The sequence below is a fragment of the Calliopsis andreniformis genome, chromosome 5 (genome assembly GCF_051401765.1).
Source record: "Calliopsis andreniformis isolate RMS-2024a chromosome 5, iyCalAndr_principal, whole genome shotgun sequence".
Classification (NCBI taxonomy): Eukaryota; Metazoa; Arthropoda; class Insecta; order Hymenoptera; family Andrenidae; genus Calliopsis; species Calliopsis andreniformis.
The window spans coordinates 9,015,639-9,035,820 of NC_135066.1; the positions used below are offsets into that span (position 1 = coordinate 9,015,639).

General features: G+C 39.0%; 1 protein-coding gene across 2 annotated transcripts in view; it reads left to right on the forward strand.

The window, feature by feature from the left end:
• LOC143178795 (membralin-like) overlaps positions 1-20,182 on the forward strand; it is a 195,717-nt gene that overhangs the window by 51,093 nt on the left and 124,442 nt on the right. The window contains exons 11-13 of one of the 2 annotated variants that reach the window (XM_076377645.1): positions 9,127-9,226; positions 16,443-16,791; positions 19,249-19,598. In XM_076377645.1, coding sequence (XP_076233760.1) covers positions 9,127-9,226; positions 16,443-16,791; positions 19,249-19,439 — 640 coding nt within the window. In that variant the 3' untranslated portion in view covers positions 19,440-19,598. Of the gene's footprint in view, positions 1-9,126; positions 9,227-16,442; positions 16,792-19,248; positions 19,599-20,182 lie in introns of those variants that run through there. The other variant, XM_076377646.1, reaches the window with a different exon arrangement.

Here is a 20,182-nt window from a genome sequence, read left to right on the forward strand (position 1 = left end):
CCCCCCTCAGTGAAGGTATTTGACTAGCGGAATAGACGCGTGACCATAAAGTTTCTCGACATGGTACGATGAAATATTAACGATACACCGTTCAGTTATTGGATCATCGTATCATCGGTCTTCCCGAATTTGCTTTGCGACCGTTTCGAGTTCGTAAATGCGTAAGGGAACTGACGTTCCCAGTCAATCAATATAATCCTGTGGGACAGTTGATTACCATCTCGTACATTTTAGAGAAAGTTTTGAGTGTTTGCGTCTCGTTCGCCTGTTGCCTCGTGCCCTTCTCGATGTCCATTACGATCTGATCAATTTTAATGCTGTTCTAAACGTCCCGAAGCATGCTCAATTGACCGAGATCTTGATGCATAATTGCTATTGAGGGGAGAGTGAAAAATCACGGATTTTATATATCCAAATAAAAATGGTATATAATTTTAGAAATGTTTATGCCATTCAGAAGTTCATCATTGTACGTCTTAATTCATCATTTGTGATTCTTCCCACGCGTTGCTTTCGGGGAACAAATAAGAAGCACGTGTGAATCAACATTCCAGAACGTTCCTTTGGATCTCATCTCCAAGTCTAAAAAAATAATCCGTCTATTCTCCGCCAAGGAGTATTACGTTTGTGCATTTGCGGCTAAGATGGAGGCACATCAGATGGAATGATATTCCTTTTTATACAAAGAAATTCCACCTCTGGAACCAGAAACATTGAAAGCTGCGATGAAAAATGTCGAAAGGTTCCATGAAAATGAAGGTTTCTCGACATAATTTACTCGACGTCGTTTTCCAAAAATTCCATTTTCTACACTTTACAATCAAAAACAAATGCAAATGTTTTAGAAACAATCGAGTTATTAAATTTTTAAACGAGAAAATGATTTATATACCATCCTGTACAATGCTACATAAATTTTAAAGATACTTTAGTTCTTTAGCAAAAGTAACGCAGCTGAATGAACGCGTGGTCGTCGGTAGTTTTTTCCTCGAATCCACGATGAATTCAGTGCCATAGACCATCATAATCCAGCAGCCTCCCGCAGAATAATCAACAATTTTCGCGTTTCGCTCCGTATTATTGCAGCTTGGACCTTGTATATAACCAGCGGTAATGCAGTGGTGCCCATTAAAGCAGGGATAAAGCTGCCACCCGTACAATAACCGGGTACGAGTCTTGAGAGACTCCTCTCCGCGTTTCCTTTTCTTCGTGCTTCTCCTTTTGGAACTTCTCGGGCTGGTCCACACGTGGTGTCACATGATTAATGATAGTCGCTAGCACGCTGCTCGCTCAACACTCTCGAAAGAGATCATTCTATCACGCTCAGCGGATTTCGGTGGGACCAGTGTATCTCCTCTAACAGCTCTCTCGAAACATATCTTGGTTTACTGCCTTTTCGGGGGTTATAACCATAACGATGTTCATAGAATCACGAATGGGATATGGAAAAAATTTTGCTAATATGAATTAAAATTTTTTAGCACAGTGAGTGTTTATTCGTAGGAAGCCTCGTTTTTGATAATATCGTTTTTGTTCATTGTCAATAATCGACTTCAATCTGTTGGACTGTTTTCATACTTTGACCGTCACGTCGTTGATGTTTCAGCGATGTTTTTAAATGTTACACGATTACGATTAATATTAACATGAACCGTTATGAATAATGTTAACCAGCGAGGATGAGTTAATTCGTCGTATGAAAATTCGTTTGCGCTGAACAAAACGGATTCGTTTATCGTGAAAATTTAATACTGATACTCGTATAGAAAAATAAAATAGTTTCTTAAATTATATGTTGCATTCACTGTGAATAAAATGAGTTAATTTGTCTTTAATTAGTGCAGTTGCAATGCAAAAGCAATAATGCATTTGCAAAAGCAAATTATTGAATATATTCTCGAGAATTCTTAAGGTATATTACTTTCTTGTGCATAATAATACAGTTTGCTCAGATGGAGCATGAGGCTTTGGAAAATGAGATATCTTTTCAATATAATAATCACTTTTTTTATAGCATAAGATATAGAATAGCATAATTTTTTATAGCATAGACAAGTTAATTTTAAGCTAAACCGAACGTTTTCTCATAGAACATTACGTAATTGCTTTAGGTTCCTGTATCCACCTTTTCAGATATTGAAACGTATACATATACTTTACACTCTGTATAAATTCTGTCTCAACCTTCATCTTTACCAACTATGAACATCAATTTTTAAGAAAAACAGGACGTACTTTTAGGGTATTACCAGGGAAAAATTCTGCAAACTAATGAAATCGTCGACAATCGAACGCTTCATGTGCCATCAATATTTAAAAGCCGATATTACTCGCGGATTGACCCAATACGAGCACTTGAAGAAGATAAAAATAAGAACCATCGACGAGGGAAGAAGTTTAGTTTCTTGTGTCTGGGACGGGTCACGGCGGTGAGATATTCTGTAAATACATTATCCAGATTTGCTATCCGTCTGAACGTCGAAAAATCTGCGGGTATCCGAAGAGCTTTACCACGTGGCAGAATCCCACGACGTATCTGCACTCCTCCCATTTCCAATTTCTCCTCTTCTATCCGTTCACGATCTCCTTTTTCCCACCGTTACTTCCGTAAACTCTCTTACGTATTTATCCACGGCCTTTTTGGCGTTCAACCCCGCCGTGTTTACGCCGATATTATTTCATTTTCCGCTAGTCCGAGCCATCCGCGTGGACGTTGCGGGGGACAACTTCCCTATCGGGTAGCAAGGGGCGCGTAACTTTATTTGCTGGTGCACGGCTGAAGTCGTCTACATTATCCTGTCTGGGTAGACATTATATATATGCTGTAGTCGAGGCCTCTCATCTTCGATATTCTTTCTTTGAGCATCAGTTTGATTGAAGTCTGTACTTCAAACTAATTAATGCAACGTTTAAGTTGCACTATTGGGCAAACGGAAACGGGAATTAGATTATTAGAAGTTGGTGTTCTCTGTGTTAAATGATAGGTACGTAATTTACAATTATGGAAAATTATTTAGAGAATGGATAAAATCGTAACTAAAATATAGGAGCAGTCTTATCTTAATTTCAAAAATGATAGGACTTGGTTACCTGATATCATCAACTCATTCTATAATATATGATTCTTCAAGAACGACCCACTAGACCGAGATTTTTGAGGCATGTCCATCAATCCATGACCAGAACTCTCTTCCAACGTCAGTGTCCCGCATAGATCGGTCAGACGGAAATATTTTCCCAGCACTCGGAACTTCGGTACGAACAGGACACATCACCTTCTCGAGAACACCAGCTCTGCCCTTCGAGCAGCGTTTCTCAGATATATCCAGGCATCGGCCATATCCGTTTGGTCACGCTGAGTTAGCCGTATACGGTGATCACACGCTCTCACGTACGATCCTCGCGCGCGCACACACGGTTACGTGTCCTGGCGGGGTGTAGGTATAGGCACACCAGCCAGGAGTTTCGTTTCATCCTACTTGTTGGCCAGGGTCCTTCGAGTGGCCGGAGTAAAGGACTTCTCCTTTTCTATCAACTTTCCTCTCTCACTCGCGTTCCTCTTGGACGAGCGAGAAGGGGATTGTTTGCACTCTCCTACCCCTCCTGCTTCGCCGCTCCTACTCCCTGGAGCCACTCTTCCTTCTCTGTTCCTTGGATCCTCGGTTTGGTCGGCTCGTCCACGCCCCACGGGATCCCGCCACCCCGTTGACCGAACCTCAGATTGCTTTTATACCGTGGATTGATTGACAATATACTTACGTTAGTCGAGTGGACCGTACAGTTATGGGGACTCCCCTCTTCCTTTCGCTCCCCGTCACCGCTCTCCTTTTCTTATTCCTTCGCCTGCCTCTTCTCTTGGCTCTACCTAATGCGATCCTCTATTCTGTATCGGTCCGCCGCCGCTGGATATCCTCCTACCCCACGTTCCCCTTCTCTGTTTTCCTTCCCCCCTAGGTTTCTTTCCCTTCGTCGCTACTAAGTGGACCATTTTTTGGTAATATACTGGAGCATAAGGAACGAGGACCGCCAGCGTTCGATGGAAGGACGCTTTGGGATATGTCGGCCCAATAGGCGGCCTCTTTCACTGTCTGCGTTGCGTAATCTCGCCTCGGTCTTTTGTCTCGGAGCTGTTTATCCGTCGGTTTGCTCGGTTCTCGTCTCGTGGATTGCGGCGAGGTTGATTATTCTTGAGGCGATAGGATAAGGTGTCTTCCACCTTTTAGGATCTAGGGGACAGTGGGTCAAGAAATAGCTTGGACTTTAGTTCTACTGCATTACTACGGTTGGTTGAATTAGCGATGAGCTTGTGTTGGAGTGTGAGATATTTTTTAGGAGTTTGTATTTCGAGATATATTACATCTAAATAAGGTTGGAAGTAAGTTTATTAAGTATAATGGACTCTCGATTAATAGGTTTAAAGGGATGTATCATTTTAGAAGCCTAAAGAAAATAGACATATTTTAAGCTTCTGTCTTATAGTATTTCAGTAAAATATCTTGAGTTTTTTATGTCAGAGAGCATTTTAATTCCCACCACTTGGACATGCTTTACAACATGCTATTTCTTCAGCGATATTCAGAAAAATATAAATTTATCTAAATATACACAGGTTTAACTGTTAATCTACGTTGTTTCACTTATCATTGATGTTGATAACAATTCATAGATGATCATAAAGTGTGTTAATTTCCATCTGGTACGTTACGAATGTGCCCTCCTTCCACCAGCATTACATAAGCAGCTGTATCTACGAATCGATTGGCAAGGTATCAAGTTTGTCATTATGCTGGAATCGAGTCTGGATCGGTTACGTTTGCCTCGTGGGAGGCTGGCCAGAGAGGGAGACGGAAGTTGGAAACTTGTAAAAATCTTGCTCGAAGTCCGAAAGGTATCCGCCGCGATTCTGGAGAGGGGCAACGCCATTCAGTGAATTCAGAATGCGTTTGGAGAGTCTTCGGTCCCCTCTTTACCTTTTCCATTCCCGGGAAAGACCTATGAATCGTCGTCGGATGGTTGCGGTTCCCTGAACGTGGGATACTTTAGAGGCTATGTCTCCGGAATACGTAACTCGGGATTTTCAACGTGCATTCTTTCCCATCCTTCTTCTCACCGTCGCTCTGTTCCTTTATCTTTATGCTTCTAGTCCACACTTTTTCGGTGCTTGCGCTAAAATCGAATTATCCTGTTATGCAAACGACGAATTTATTGTCTGTTAAGTCGGCCGATGGTTCGACCGATGATTAAGAAAGCGTATATAGGGGTGCATAGTGGTTTTAATATTTCTTTATCATCTTTGATCTCTTTTCGTACAGGATAATTAGGAAAACGCATTTTTATAGATAAAGAATTCCTGACAAATAAAATCTACGAAGTGCTACAGTAAAATGTAAGAAAGGCTACGTAAATATTCTATTATTTGTATTATTTTTAGCGATGTAAGCTTAAAGAAATATGGGTTTTGAATATAGTGTAAGGAAATAGTGTAACGAATATTTGTAAAAAATATGCATGTCTACGAATGCAATTTCGACATTCTAGGTTTTCGTCTTATTTTACTCTCCTTTCAACGTTGTATTACCCCTTCTGAAACACCCTATATTTTCAACTAGTTGGAAAGCAACACAACTCCAACCACGTTACACAGGAAAACCGCAGTTATTCGTTTTTATTCAAACGTGAATAATGAATGAAATGTATACCGTATCAATTCCATTAAACGGATACAACTGTCTTCTGTGTATCAATGTTGGTAACCCAAAACCGATTATGTCAAATGTTGGTAACGTAATACCGATTATGTTTCTTTCTTACTTATTATATTTCATTATTTATATGTTTAAATTACCATCCTTTCGGTCCAAAGTATCGTCAAATACATGCGTATAGAATATTTTTCGTTTACGCGAGCGTGAAGTTGTAAAGGATGGATTTATTACGGAGCAGTTGGGTGAACTATCTTAGGTCTGATCAAAGCTCGTCTCGATCTACTAGATGTGTTAGGGTAACTCGCACAGTACACCAAAAACGGAATAGACCGGACGCCTAAACTGCATTTTACGACCGACAGCATCGTAAAACGTAATGCAGAACGCTTTTCGACCGTTTCTCCGCGTACATAAATTCGTACCGTGTAAGATTTCGGGTGTGTTACGCGTTTCAGCCGGAATCGTTGATGGGGGGTAAGCAATGTCGTTGTGATTTAAGTCGCGATTGTGAATTTCTTAGTGCCCATGGGATCTTATTTAAAGTGAATCCATACTATTAGTTATTTGCCTGTTTACAATTTCGTTACTTTAAGTGACACTAAAAGTATTTTAGCTCCTACTTCAGCAAAAAACAGGAATTTATTACCATAAATAAGTTTAAACTATTAACGTATTTTGCGTATCGTTGGGAGCTTTTAAAATTTAAAGTAACATGTTTGAACCCCAGAGCTGAAATGTATTAAGTTTACTTTTTTTCAAAAATGATATTTCATATTGCACATGTATATCTCGAACCTTGCTTTCCTCAGATAGAATGTTACACTTTTTTGAATATATTCTTGTAGCTAATAAAAAAATGAATTCATTGATTTATAAGTAAATCTACTGATGATAAAAGAATGATGTTTATATGAAGAATTTACAGATATTTGAATCATAGTCACGTGACTGTCACTGCGCATATACGTAGTCACGTGATTGTTACTGCGCATACACGTAGTCACGTGATTGCACTACGCACGCGCAGTGGCGTATAATAGTTTTCTCGCATGTGTTCACACGTGAAGGACGTCTCTTGGTTTCTCTGCGCTTTTCTATGGAATAAATATTTAATTCCTTTTGGGTTAACCCAATTTTGGTTTCCATAGTCTCAGTGTTTCGGTTTTTTGTGTTTTTTGTATAAAAAGTGTGTCTATCGTGTGATAAAGCAAGGTCTGAAGCAAGCAGCTGCTGGTAGACATTTTGTGAAGCAGTTCGAAGGGTAATGCTCTCAATTTTTATCGTTAAATATAGTTTTGCATGCTTGTATTGTACACTACCTATCAAAATATTAGAAGTTTCAACAAAGAATAGACTTAATTCTTTAAAAATACAAATTCTATCTTCCAAATGTCAATTTAAGCAAAAATACTAAAATTTCTGAGAACTGTCACGTAGTATGTTGTGTGCTAGCTTTACGACACACAGATACCTACATATTTTCACGCATTCTTCGGTAAAACTGTTTACCTTACGCGCGAAGAATTTCCTCCTGTTAGTCAACCTTTTACTGTGCATGATTAATAATGGTCATGTTTAAAATGAATTCGCTTAATATTCATACGAAACATCAAATATAATTATGCGACACGATTATATTTAATATGTAAAATCGGTTACTTCGGAATTAAATTCATTATAATGTTTTCATTACCGGTCCGTGCTGAAGGCGTAACGATAATCGTCAGCACATGTAATAAACATGCAACGCAGTATTTCAGCCGGTTACTTTGCCAGGAATAAATTATAAGCATTATGCAAAAGAGAGAGAGAGAGAGAGAGAGAGAGAGAGAGAGAGAGAGAGAGAGAGAGAGAAAGAGAGAGAAAGAGAGAGGGGAGAAGTTAATGAAGATTCTGCGGTGAAAATCCGCTGTGGTGGACGCGAGTGTCCCTTCTCGGTCTGTATGTAATAGAAAATTTGCTGGTCCCTTGGCTGAGTAGCTCAGTCGAAAGTTAAATGAAAGAAAGTTTCGCCATATACTTTCGGAAATTAGTCACCTTGCTTATCGAGGGGATACACCGTGCCCATTTTTTCCCCTCAACACGTCACAGCCTCCTTCCCTCGATCGAGGGGTGGTGTTGCAGTCTGAACTCCACCCTGATCCGCAAATATTGGCAACCCCGTAACAGCTACTCGTAAAAATCACTTGATTACAACCCCTCCCTTATCACCTTAAGGGTGCCCATAAGATGAGGCTGAAAGTAAAAAAGAAAGTCATCTTACGACTTTTTTTATGTTCATCGAGCCAAACGCGGAATTCGGCGCGTTGGAAGCTCGACGCAGCCCCCTTCCACTCTGCCACATTCTTTTTTCCAAGTTTAACTTTGCAGGACCGTAAATTCACGATCCTTCGGCACTTTAAACTTAACTGTTTCTGGCAACACCATGGCAAAACTAAATATTATGTAGATACTGTTTAAGTAGAATTTTTTCACAATAATTTTGAAGTAATTGTGTACTGGTGCAGTTGCTTTCATTTGATCGTATGGGAATTAGTTTGAAATTATTTATTTAGGCGTATCACTACGGGTGTAGCAGGTAATTAAATTAAAGAGAGATCAAAAGATAAAGTGTTCCCGTGTTTTATTTACCATAAAGCGAAGGTGAATTAATTCTTGCTACCAATGAGAGGGAGTTTCATGATGTTTGAAGACACGAGACCAGAAACTTTTCATTGGCTTCAGAAAGTGTTCTATGGAGTCGTAAATGTACCGGGTAAGCAAGTATTTTTAACGACTTGCGAAGATTCCAACAAATTGGAACAAAACAGAAACTTGAACGCGCCATTATAACTTTTTTGTGGCATGTTGATCGTTTTGTATCTGTGCTCTAAACAGAATTAACATCTTATGGTTAACTAAATTGTCAGTTATTCCATTCGCTATATGGTATTGTAAATGTACTCTAAAGTCTAGTTTCAATAAATATACCGTTGTTTAAATAGTAATGAATTAGTATAAGAACTCAGATTTTTCAGTACGAGTATTTGCAATATCGTTCACGAATGTTCGATTATATTTTTTTTTAATTCGATAAAGTTTCAAGTGCAGTAAAGATATTTCAAATATTTAGGCACAATTATTTTCCATTTAGATATCTACTAAAATAGATAATTTGTAAAATGACATAGAAATCGTAAGCGTATAATTTTTCAGTCACCCTAATGACGTTCTACGTAACGCGTCAGCCTCCATATTTCAATAGGCGGGAACTCGATACGATCTGATCGATAGAGTGTCCATGTTGTTGCACGGCCACCAATATACCGTAAATATCGGAGAGTTATGTAATCCGTTAAGTAACTTCAATGTTGCTTCAGGCAGAAAAAAAAAATCCTATGGATTATGGTTATTTGAGAAATTATTTTCTTTCTTGTTCCAGGTTTTTCTATCTCTATCACTTTTCGTTCTACGCTTACCATTACCGGTTTAACGGACAGTACAGCAGCCTGGCGCTCATCACATCGTGGCTGTTTATACAGGTAAAAGCTTTCTCTTTTTTATGGAACGCTCCTTTTCATCAATCGGTTGAAATCAATGAAGGCTTACTAAAACAAGAAAAATTGACTGCTTCTTTTTTTTTTCTTTTGTGAAATTTTTTCTTCATGTGATACCTAATTATTGAGTTATGTGCTAGCTATTCCAAAACCCACATACATTATTTAAAAAGGTTTATTTATATATTTAAAAGGTTTGATGATTCATTAGAAAATATTGAAATTCCTAATTCAAAGAAGAACTCATCGTGCAAGAACTCATGTTGTTTATTAACCCTTCAGTGCACGATTTGGGACTGAGAGATTCACGAGGGTTATCATTTATCATTGTTTCCTTAAATATTTATTTAAGCATTAGTAAATCCGCATTTTATGAAATACAGACAAAATGATGAGTCTCTGGAACGCTATCCATGCCACGACAGGAGTATCTTTCACTTGTGCACTGGAGGGTTAACACGAAGACTTTGAAAGTGCTTTATTAAAAAGAAAGAAAAAGAGAAGAGAGAAACATTCAGTAGCTCTTATTAAAAAAAGCCTTGTCTAACAAAATGTGGCGCGTTCTACTAAACCATTAACTGTTTCACCTAACGTGGGAATATGAAATACTCGCAACGATAGAAGCAGGTTTCCCTTTAACAATAAAACAGGACGGTTTTTGCTCGTTACGCCCAGTAAATAATGCGCGAATATTTCGCCGCGGACTGCGAACGGTCTCGCGAACGTGTACTTAGGTAAAATGTTTCGGGATTAAGACGCAAGGCAGCCAGCTTCGCGGATGGCGAAATAATTGTCCGTCGTGTAAACGGTCCTATGGGAATACGGAAGTTTGCGCGAGAACAGTTGCTCGTTCGCGTTGAAAACGGGCATTAATCAGGGAATACTTTGCGACCTACTTGAGAATACTTGAGCTGGTGAATAAATATGTTCGTGCTGGTTGAGGGTGGTTGGGGAACGGGAAGTTAGCTAAACGGGGGCCAGCTCGACGCTTATCTGGGAACTTTGCTCAAACAGTGGGCACACGTTTGGAAATTATGTCGCGCGAAGGTATTTTTCTCGACCGTTTCGCGTTCCACCCACCCGATCGATCATTCCTGACATCGATCACGAAGAATTTCTCAAGAGGGCCCCGCAAATGTGTTTGTCTTTCAAATTGCTTGGCGTCGGATGTGTTCGTCGCGCCGTAAAAATGTGTTTTCTCGGGTTCGTTCGATTCAGCCCGTCAGGAAAGTCGAATTAAACCGATGGAATGTAACATCAGTGGAACATTTTGTTGTACAAATCCCTCGATTTTTCAGGGTTATTCGAATTTTTCTAAGCGGAGTATTAGTCTTTTGAAATTGGAACTTTTGTTTTAACAGAGGCAATTTTCACATGTGTGTATAAAGGCAAATTTAGACTCTTCACTTTGATCTACAATGAAAATGAAAGATGACAGCTGGAGTGTTTACACCAGTCACGTGTTCGAATTCATTTCATTAGTTTTCTACAGTGAGCATCGGAATTGAATTAGTAGCTTCAGCCCTTGTAGAAGAATATTACCATTCTCTGATTCATTTCCCCTTCGTTTGATGCGATAAAACATCAGTAGAAATAACGGAATAGATAACCTGGTCATGAAATATACGAATTAATGTATTAAATAATGAAGTCTCTTTCTCAAAATTCTATCATAATTAAGTTACGTAACTTCGGTAACTCCCCTTCTCTAGAATAGACATAGCGAAAGCATTATCCTCGTAACAAGCAGTTTAATTATAAACTCGTTCATTCTTCACACAAGCAATTCGTTTAATTGTGAATCACTCTTGCTGTATCCTATCACGCGGAGCCTCGCAAAGTTCAAGGGAATTTTTTAAAAAAGGGCTTTATAATTAACTCGTTCATAGCAAAATTTTTAAGCTCAACGAGGTAGAACGAACAGGGGGTTATTTTACAAGAGACCAGGCCAGTTATCGTTGTAGGGGTTCTGCTATTGACAGTGACGGTGGCGAATGAAGAGCAGGCTGTAGCCGTTGCTTTGCGGCCTTCCCGTCATCGCTCAGGCTTAAGTTACGTAAACGCAACCAGGACAATGCATCAGACAGTTCAATCGGGGAGAATAATCCACCGTCGGGCTAAAGTTTCAATAAGCAACCATACATACCGTTCGATTACAATGCTTGTTTGCTTAAAATCTGTTTTTATTCGTCTTTTAACAATAATCTTTTATGGGGCTATTCTTGTTTAGAGGTGACGCTTTTAAATGATTTTTAGAATAAAAACTTACTTGATAATTGTAGATTTAGAGTCCTGTTTTTAGCACATTTTGGCCAAGTTTGAAGCTAGCACAGTGTACTTTGTATACAGCTATCTTTATTATTCCTTTAAGATATTACATGTCGTAATTCCTTAAGTTATTCATGGAATATGTCAGTTCATCTGAGATAGAAAAGTTAAAAATATCTTATCTGTATAAACCTGAAAATTTTCTAGGATAAATCTAAGAACTATTGCAGACTGCAGGTATTATAACTTTAGTTCTTGCCACTTGTAGTGCTGCTGTCTTATTTCACGCGCTGCTGCTAACGTTGGGCGTGACACAAAAATGGTAATGATGCTGTACTGTCGATTCCTATATTTCGTCGATGATATTTGTCTCTCGATAAATATCTGTTGGCTTATTCTTCTGAAATATGTTGGAAAGAAATAGGTTAATATCACATCGATTAGAATTTTCCTTGTTTTACGCAGAGGTGATGGTAATATCGTTTCACACTCGGCGTTGTTGTTAGGAATTATGTAAAGATTGAATTTTTGCGCGTAGACACGTGTGTATTATAATATTGTAAGGTTCATACAGGGTGATGACGGCGAGTATTATTGAATATTTCTAAAAGTGTCCATCGTGTTTTTCACTTTAAAGCTTTTGAAATTTTATAAATATCAGAAGTTACAGCGTCCTATTTTCAATTTGTCTAGTGAAGTTCACATAAAACGAGTAAGTGAACGAATTATTTATACTTTTTCTTTAAATATTCTTTGAAAATCATGATTTCGTATGAATTGAACATTACATCAGTAAACTACATAAAAATCCCCTTGAAGATAATTTCATGAATACTTGGATTATCGTAGGCTGTATTAAGACTCTTAATTTAAGAGTATTAACACATACAAGAATGTTAATACCCTTCTGAGGAAATGAGCACTAAAATGAAAAAATGCCAAATATTATCGTTATGATATTCTGGTCAGAAGAAAAAAGCCACAAATGCTTCATGCAATTATTAACATTAATTTATTCCTAGATATTTAGTACCTACTTACCTAATATTGTTGCATGTTACACCTTCTGACGCAACTGTTCTTATCATCTCGAGAAGATGTCTTAGATAAATTTATCAGGGATTACGAACTAATGCACAATTTGATGTAAAAGGTACTTATTAAATTACACGATAACAATTGCTAAAATTGGACATGACATATGCAACTTACATGTGTATACGCGAACCGCGTTGTGAATCGTTAGAATTTCGCGTAGATGGAATAAATTTTTCGCCGTTGCAATTATACGCCCGTTAATCCGATTCGATAGCGTACTTTGATAATCCAATGAATCATAATTAGATCACTGCGACGAGCGTATTAACAGTTATTATTATAATGGCGTTACAATAGGCAGCTGTTGCGTTAATAACTCCGCTGCGATACGACCTGTATATATTTCCTGCGGAAAAATGGGATACCATTAAAGTGTAATGGAACGGCTAATTAGTCGATAAAAGATACGAATGAATAACAGATCGGAGTGGTTACGCGCGCCTTTGCACGAAACGAATAAAACCATTTTATGATGCCGACGCGTGGCCAAAGTAGCAGGGAAAACTAGTAATTTCGTAATGGCAGCATTTCCTATTTATTTGCAATTAGATGAGCACAGAGATTTCGATGTTTTTCGCAATTTGCATGCATACCCATGCTCACAAGTATTAGGACATTTGCTTGATCGCAACCAATATTGTGGAAAAGTTATGAAACCAATCATGAATTTCAATAAATGTTATAAATTTTGTTTCGTACCACGTCAAAACGTACTTAGGCTGTCCCTGCACGAAACTGAATAATTTTATCAGTATATTTGGTAAATCATTTGGAATCAAAGAAATCATATGAAATATCGTGAAGACACATCTTATAAGTATTTAATAGTTTTAAGGGTTTAAGTAATTAAATTATTCACATCCATACAACTAAAATGGATATATTAAATATGTAGGTATCTGCAATAGAATTTGTGAAAAAAGTGATTTAATATTTATAATTGATATTCCAAAGCGAAAGTTCATTGAAAATGGTAGGCGGCTTAATACATTTTTGGGCGGAGCTCATGCTTGCGATATACGTGTTTTATCAATTTTTTGAAATAGTTAAGTACCTACTCTTCTTACGCAGAAAGTAAATCATCGGGGTGGGGATGTTCATTTGCTCGTGTTTCAAGATAATGAAATCTTAATTGATTCTCTTCGATATTATTAATTACTATTTGAAGCATCAGAACGTTACAAGCAAAAATTTGAGTATGATTGATCTTGGATTATCTTAAAACGATATAAGGAATGATGTAAGGAACCATTGCTATCAAAACATATTTCGCTGAAAATTGAACATCATGCTTTCGAAACGAAATGGAAAAAGAAGCCTCTAAATTAAAATATTTTTGCACATGTTATAAATAATTGTTTTACAAAGAAGGTATATATTAATTTAATCAAACTTATCGCCATTGAAGCCAGAATCTACTTGGTGGAGAAATCTTTTTCTCAGATACCACATGTAAATCATTACAATGTTTACTCTCAGGAATGATCAATTTTCCAGATTTAATCATCTCGATCCTATTCAATAATCAGGGACTGACACAGGCCCCGGCAGGTGTCGCGAATTTCGACAGTGTTACTCCCCCGAGTAAATGAAGTTATTCGGCTGCTGGCACAGTTACGATTAACATCTGCTGATAGCTAAGCGTGGCTCGTTAACAAGAGCGACACGGCCAGTCGACCGGCGACGATCGACAATTATTTCGCAGGAATGAGTTTACGAATAGAGCGAGCCGCAGGAAAATTCGAAAACCCGCAGGGCAACAAGACACGACTGGGTAAACCGGATCGTTTTGATTCCTGCCACCGCCCGTCCCCTCTCCTCCCCCCGTCCCTGTCTGGCGCTAGTTCCTTTTGCCACGTAGGTCAGAGTTCAGGCGATTAGCCCCGCGGCATGATTATATGCCGGCCCGATATCGATGTCATCGGCGTTGATTATCCAGCAAACGAAAATCCGATTTCCTCGGTAACCTGTTTCACCCTGGCCACAGTTTTAACCCGCCTTCCTCCTTTTTACCCTCCCATCGAACGTGCTCAGCTTCTATCCAGTTGCTGCTTCTCCATCCCTCCGCCCCGCTGCCATTCAGTCGGTCTTCTTTTTCTGAAACGATGCAGATTCGTTCCGTTATACCCGACGAATCACCGTGGATACCATTTCCTTCATGTCGACGACAGCTGCCCGGTCTCCAGATATCTGTTTTCCATATTTAGCCTCTCCTGCGCCCCTCCAACCTGCTGTTCGTCTCGGCTCTCCTCTACCTCTTTCGAGCTGTCGGTTTGCGCGTTTCATTTCGACGTTGCTTTTTTTCTTCCGTCTCTTTTTGCTCTTACCTTTTGTATCTTCGAGCTGGACTTCTCGGTAGGACAGGAGAGGAACGTCGCTACTGGATCTTCGGACCCGCGCTACGAGTGCGAACTTATTGATCGACACCGTCGCCAAAAAGAAATTTGAAAGATGCGGAGGATGTTGCGAGGATGTCGGTGTTACGCAACGTTGCTGGGTATCGAATGGAGAAACGCTGGTGTCGTTTCCATGGTGTCTTATTTGGGTTACCTATGGGATTTTATAGAATGAAAAGGTTGTCGTGCTTCTTGGAAACGGATTTGAGGGATTAATTGAGCTTTTCGGGAGACAGATTAATCAGTTTCAGTTTTCCTAGAATTTCTAATCTTATCGTCTGAATATGCGATTATTGGATCACTTTGAAATGTAGTCAGGAAGTAATAGAGCTGTGCGTGGTTCCTAAATATGTAAAGTTTAATATACTTCCAAAACTATTCCAGCGAATATTTAGTTCATACTCAAGAATGTGGCATCTGGGTTACAAAACTGATTATTTCTTAGGTAATTTATTGTATACCCTTTAAGAAGTAAATCATTTCTTCTTAAGAGTACCAAGTTTAATTTAACATTTTATTTTTTAAGAATATGATATTTTTTCTCTGTTAATATTAAAGAAAACTAAAAATATTCTAACTCATCATCTTTCTCACGAACTATGTTTTTTTATCAAAAACCTGTAATTTTGTCTTTTAGACAAAAATAGATAATATAAGCAAGTAGAATAATAAACTTTTTCTAGCTACGTTTATGTATGCAATCTTACTTTATAAATCAATGCTAGCTATTGATACCGTAAAAGACATTGCATGGGACACAGCCTCGTGATATCGCTTGTTTCTGCGAACGATCTGCGAGCCGCTCGTGACCAGCAAATTTATATGGAAATTCACCAAATTTGTTCTATACCGTTTCTCTCGTTCTCTTCGCACCCTTCGAAACCCCAGTGCCAATTCGTTTCTCTTTCACCCGTCCCGCTTCGTTCCCGAACACACTACCGACCACAATACCCTTATTCACCCTGGTTGCAGACGTTCTGCGCGTGCATATAGGGTATGAATAATTCTGCCGCGCCGCGGGATAAATAAAGAAATTTCCACAATTATTGAAACGAGAAAATATAATCTGTGATAGACATTTTTGAATCAATATATTAACAACATTTATTTGGTTGAAGATCGATCACACGGAGCCCTTCTCTTTTAACTTTAATAGGTACTGTAGTTTGGTCCTTGAGTGGACTTATGATCTATTTGCAAGTTTTCGAAATTTATTATCAAGACAGTTGCGTTTAAACACATCGTAATTAAGAATTTAAATATCTTTCTGATTATCTGCCACTACCAGTTGGATAGACCTACCCTAGCATAATAAAGAGAATTTGCATCAGAGAATCTTATCGACTAACGAATAGAGGCGTTGATATATTACGTCATAATTTGAGAAAGCAGAAACTACAGGTGATTGATGAAAGGCTACCTTTGTTTTATGATTTCAGCACTCGATGCTCTACTTCTTTCATCACTACGAGCTGCCTGTGATCATACAGCAGGCACAGTTGCATCATGTTTTCTTTCACCCACAACTTGAGATGAGAGAAGAACCTATGCTCTGGTTGCGACCTTTGTCCAGGCTAAACCCAGCACTCACTGGTCCTGAACCGTCGCTTGAATCGTCGCCCTCTCGAGAACCTGCTACCACTGCGGCGACTGAATCGACAGGGGAAACTTCTGCGTCGAATTTAACGCAGCCTGCTTCTGAATCAGTCAGTCCTGAGGTCCAGGCTGAGGAACCAGTTGGTAACGCGACAGAGGAGTCTCGGTCGAGTCAGCAGGAAAGCAACCAAGGTATGAATTAAAATTAATTAGTGTCAATTCTTTATGTTTGGAGAATCTATTTTCTCCTTAAGGAGGTATTCTGATTTGGAGGGACCATTTTAGGTGACTTTCAGAACTGGAAATTGATGGATAGAGAAACTGTTTGAATAAAAAGATCAATTTGTTCACTTCTCCAAATCAGAATTCTCTTTCCAGTTTCTATTGTTGGAACATAAATACCATGACTGCGAATTTTCCAAAAGTATTCCTCAATGTAGAGTAAGGTCAGCATGCATGAGCTATTATAAGCTTTTATGGGAGAGTACTCTGTAAGTTCAATCAAAAGTTTGTACTTTTGTGCTGACATCGAATTTTCTCCAAGCAATCCTGAATCACCTTTATTGTTCGAAATTAATACAGTTAACACTGTATGTCCGTGTTAAACTATCCTTTCCCTTGGTGCAGAAAAAAAACAGATCTTCATGGTTTGAATAGTTTTACAACGTCAAACGCGTACTTTGTAGATTCCGTGTTGCTAACACTCGTTACTCTAACGCTGTTGCATTGTTTGTCATTCGATAGCATTGAATCGCGTTTCAATTCTGCACTCAGTCGAAGTGCCATCGATCATTTTCCCCGCTTTTAATTTCATCGACCATTGCTTTCGGTGATCTGAGTAATCGACGATATCTCTAACGAGGGAAACCGATACGTGGAAGAGTTCAGAGAATTTAGAGTGGCGGTCTACTGTTCACTCAGAATGATTGTTATTCGAAACTGTGTTTAATTCGAGGAGCAGTTCATTTCAGTGCTATTTGAATATTAAAATTAAAAATTTGAGGTTCGATTACAGTTCCTCTATGAATTGGAAACTTGGGTCTAAATTGGTACTTTTACGAAAGATATTGTTCAGATTGTTTGCTTCATCATGTTTTTTCATGAGATCTGAATGTTATTTGAAGATGACTATTTAAATATTAGATCACGTTGTTTGGAAACTATTTTTCAAATAACAGAACGTTCATTATTACATATAATTATAAATATTATTACCTATAATATTAATTACCATTAACTACATCCTTTCCTACTTTGAACATTACTAACAATATTTCAAGACGTCAAAAGAAGATTGAAACTTCCATCGAACAGTCACGAAACACCCTTTGTCTCGAATATTTATTCTAACTGGAAGAAGGACATCGCGTTAAAAGAATGCTATGTCACTTGAGTGTATATTACTGTTCTACGCACCGTCCTGATCATCATCGTTTCCATCGTCGTCGTTCATTTCCCAACCAGCCAGATTCGCTAGCTCGTCCTCCTTTCGCTTTCCTGCTGGCATCCTTCGTTATGTCTTGAAGCAGATCGTAAAGCATCACTCGTGCAAGTGACAGATTCTTACTTTAATGGCTAGATTTTCGAGTAGTCCAATGATCTTCACTGTTCTTATGACTACATACAAGATTTTCAGTTACAGGTGGGTGAACGTTTAACCCTGTTACCTTATAACGAGTCACACTTGTAACGTAAATTATACTTTATTTATTGGAGTAAACATTGTTACGAGTGTTGACCGAAAACTAAGATTCTCGGTCTGTTGAGATTTTTTATTTATAACTCACGAATAAATTGAAATATTAACGTTAAATTTCTTATTGATTACTATTTTTTTATGTGTGCATCATATAAAAATATAAATTTCACAAAAAGTGACAAGGTAAGGGGTACAGGGCTGATTTTAAATGTCAGAATTAGATGAAAATCAGTAACAACGAAATTGCGTTCGGGCCTTCGTTTGCTAATTGTTATAATCAGTGTAAAAATTGGCGAAACCTGTCTAACACTCGGCAAATCAAATAACATCACTGTCAGAGTGTTTTCTCTAGAAAACAAAGATCGAGAGACATAGAATCACATTATAATCCCTATACATATATGTTAAAGGGAAGCGTAGAAGCTCTTATGTCAATGGCGATGACGGCCACTGTTTTCCTTAATCTTCATCATACCAAGATAAGAACACATAGAGTTTACATACGGATTTCAAAGGATTGGAACTCATAAATCTGAAACAAATAATTAAAGAGACATTAAGAATTTGTAAACTAACGAATGTTCGAAAATTTAAACAGTTGGAAATTGAGGACCTCAGAATTTAAAAAATTGAAAACTATGGTATTAACCTGCCCAGAGTTAAATGCTTATAACTACCAAATGAAGGTTTAACTGCAATTTCGCTGCTCTCGATTTTCGTCTCGTTTAGGTATTTAGAAGCACCTTTCACATATTCCCCCACCTGTAGTCGAACATTCTATATCTCCTTACGCAGCCATCCTCCTATTGTCCAGCGTTATTGACCCGAGACGAAAAATCCCGTACAATGTTCAGAATCACGTAAGGGAATATTCCATCGAGTGATGCCTTACGTGCTGCTCTCAAGTATAGCCCAAGCGAGCAGAAGCTGAACGTTGCTTTGAATCCCAGCAACAGAGAGTCCAACGACGTCGATGACGGGAGCGCAAGTAGCGCCCGTGTCTGGTAGCGTCGAGTCGTCCACCGAGTCGGCAGACAATGGGTCGTCCACGGATACTGGAGGCAAGCAGAAAGGGGACGACGACGACGACGACGACCACGACGACGACGTCCTGTCAGAACAAGGAGGAAGAACTCTGTGAAGGACACTGAGCGCCTCGAGCCGTGCCAGTTGCACAGCGGATAGCCTGGGAGCAGAGGAGGTTGTCAGCGTTTCTCAGCGCGACTGAAGACTGCGGGGCCGAGGAACCGAGGGCCGCGGTCAATCGAATACGGGAACGTCCTTTATCCGATGGTGAACGGATGGGGCGTTCGTTTTACAATGTGTTCGACGCGCAGAGCTCGAAGCGCGGTAAAGCTCATCCTTCAGCCGCTTGGCACGACGAGGTCAGGTGTTAGGTTTTAACGAGTAGCCAGGGACCGAGGATCGGCGGGGATGAAACGGGATAACTGGTGGCTAAATTTCATCGCGCACGGGACCAGATAGCTAGGAAATATACTCCTGCCTGGGGGGTTAACGCGCGCGATATATCGTGTTCCAAGGGTCGGAAAGATGACACGTGCGAGGCTGCTGGGACAATTTTTCGTTTCTGTTTTAATGGTGACGTCATCAGACGAGCTCGGGCTCCAGGCAGAGCAGCGAGAATCGGTCGAACAGATGCTGGTCTTTGGTGGTCCATTATTGGCTTCTGTCGGTGATTTCAGACTTTCCCGTATGTTTTTTTAATTACTGTGCACTGAGGCTTTCGGGTGTAAGTCATGTTCCTTTTAAAAAAATATGTGGCCATAAAGCAAAACGACTTAAGTCACAAATTTTTACATTTCAGATATTGTCATTGAAAAATTCGAATCTGAATTTTGTATTATAAATCTCTGTTTTATTTTC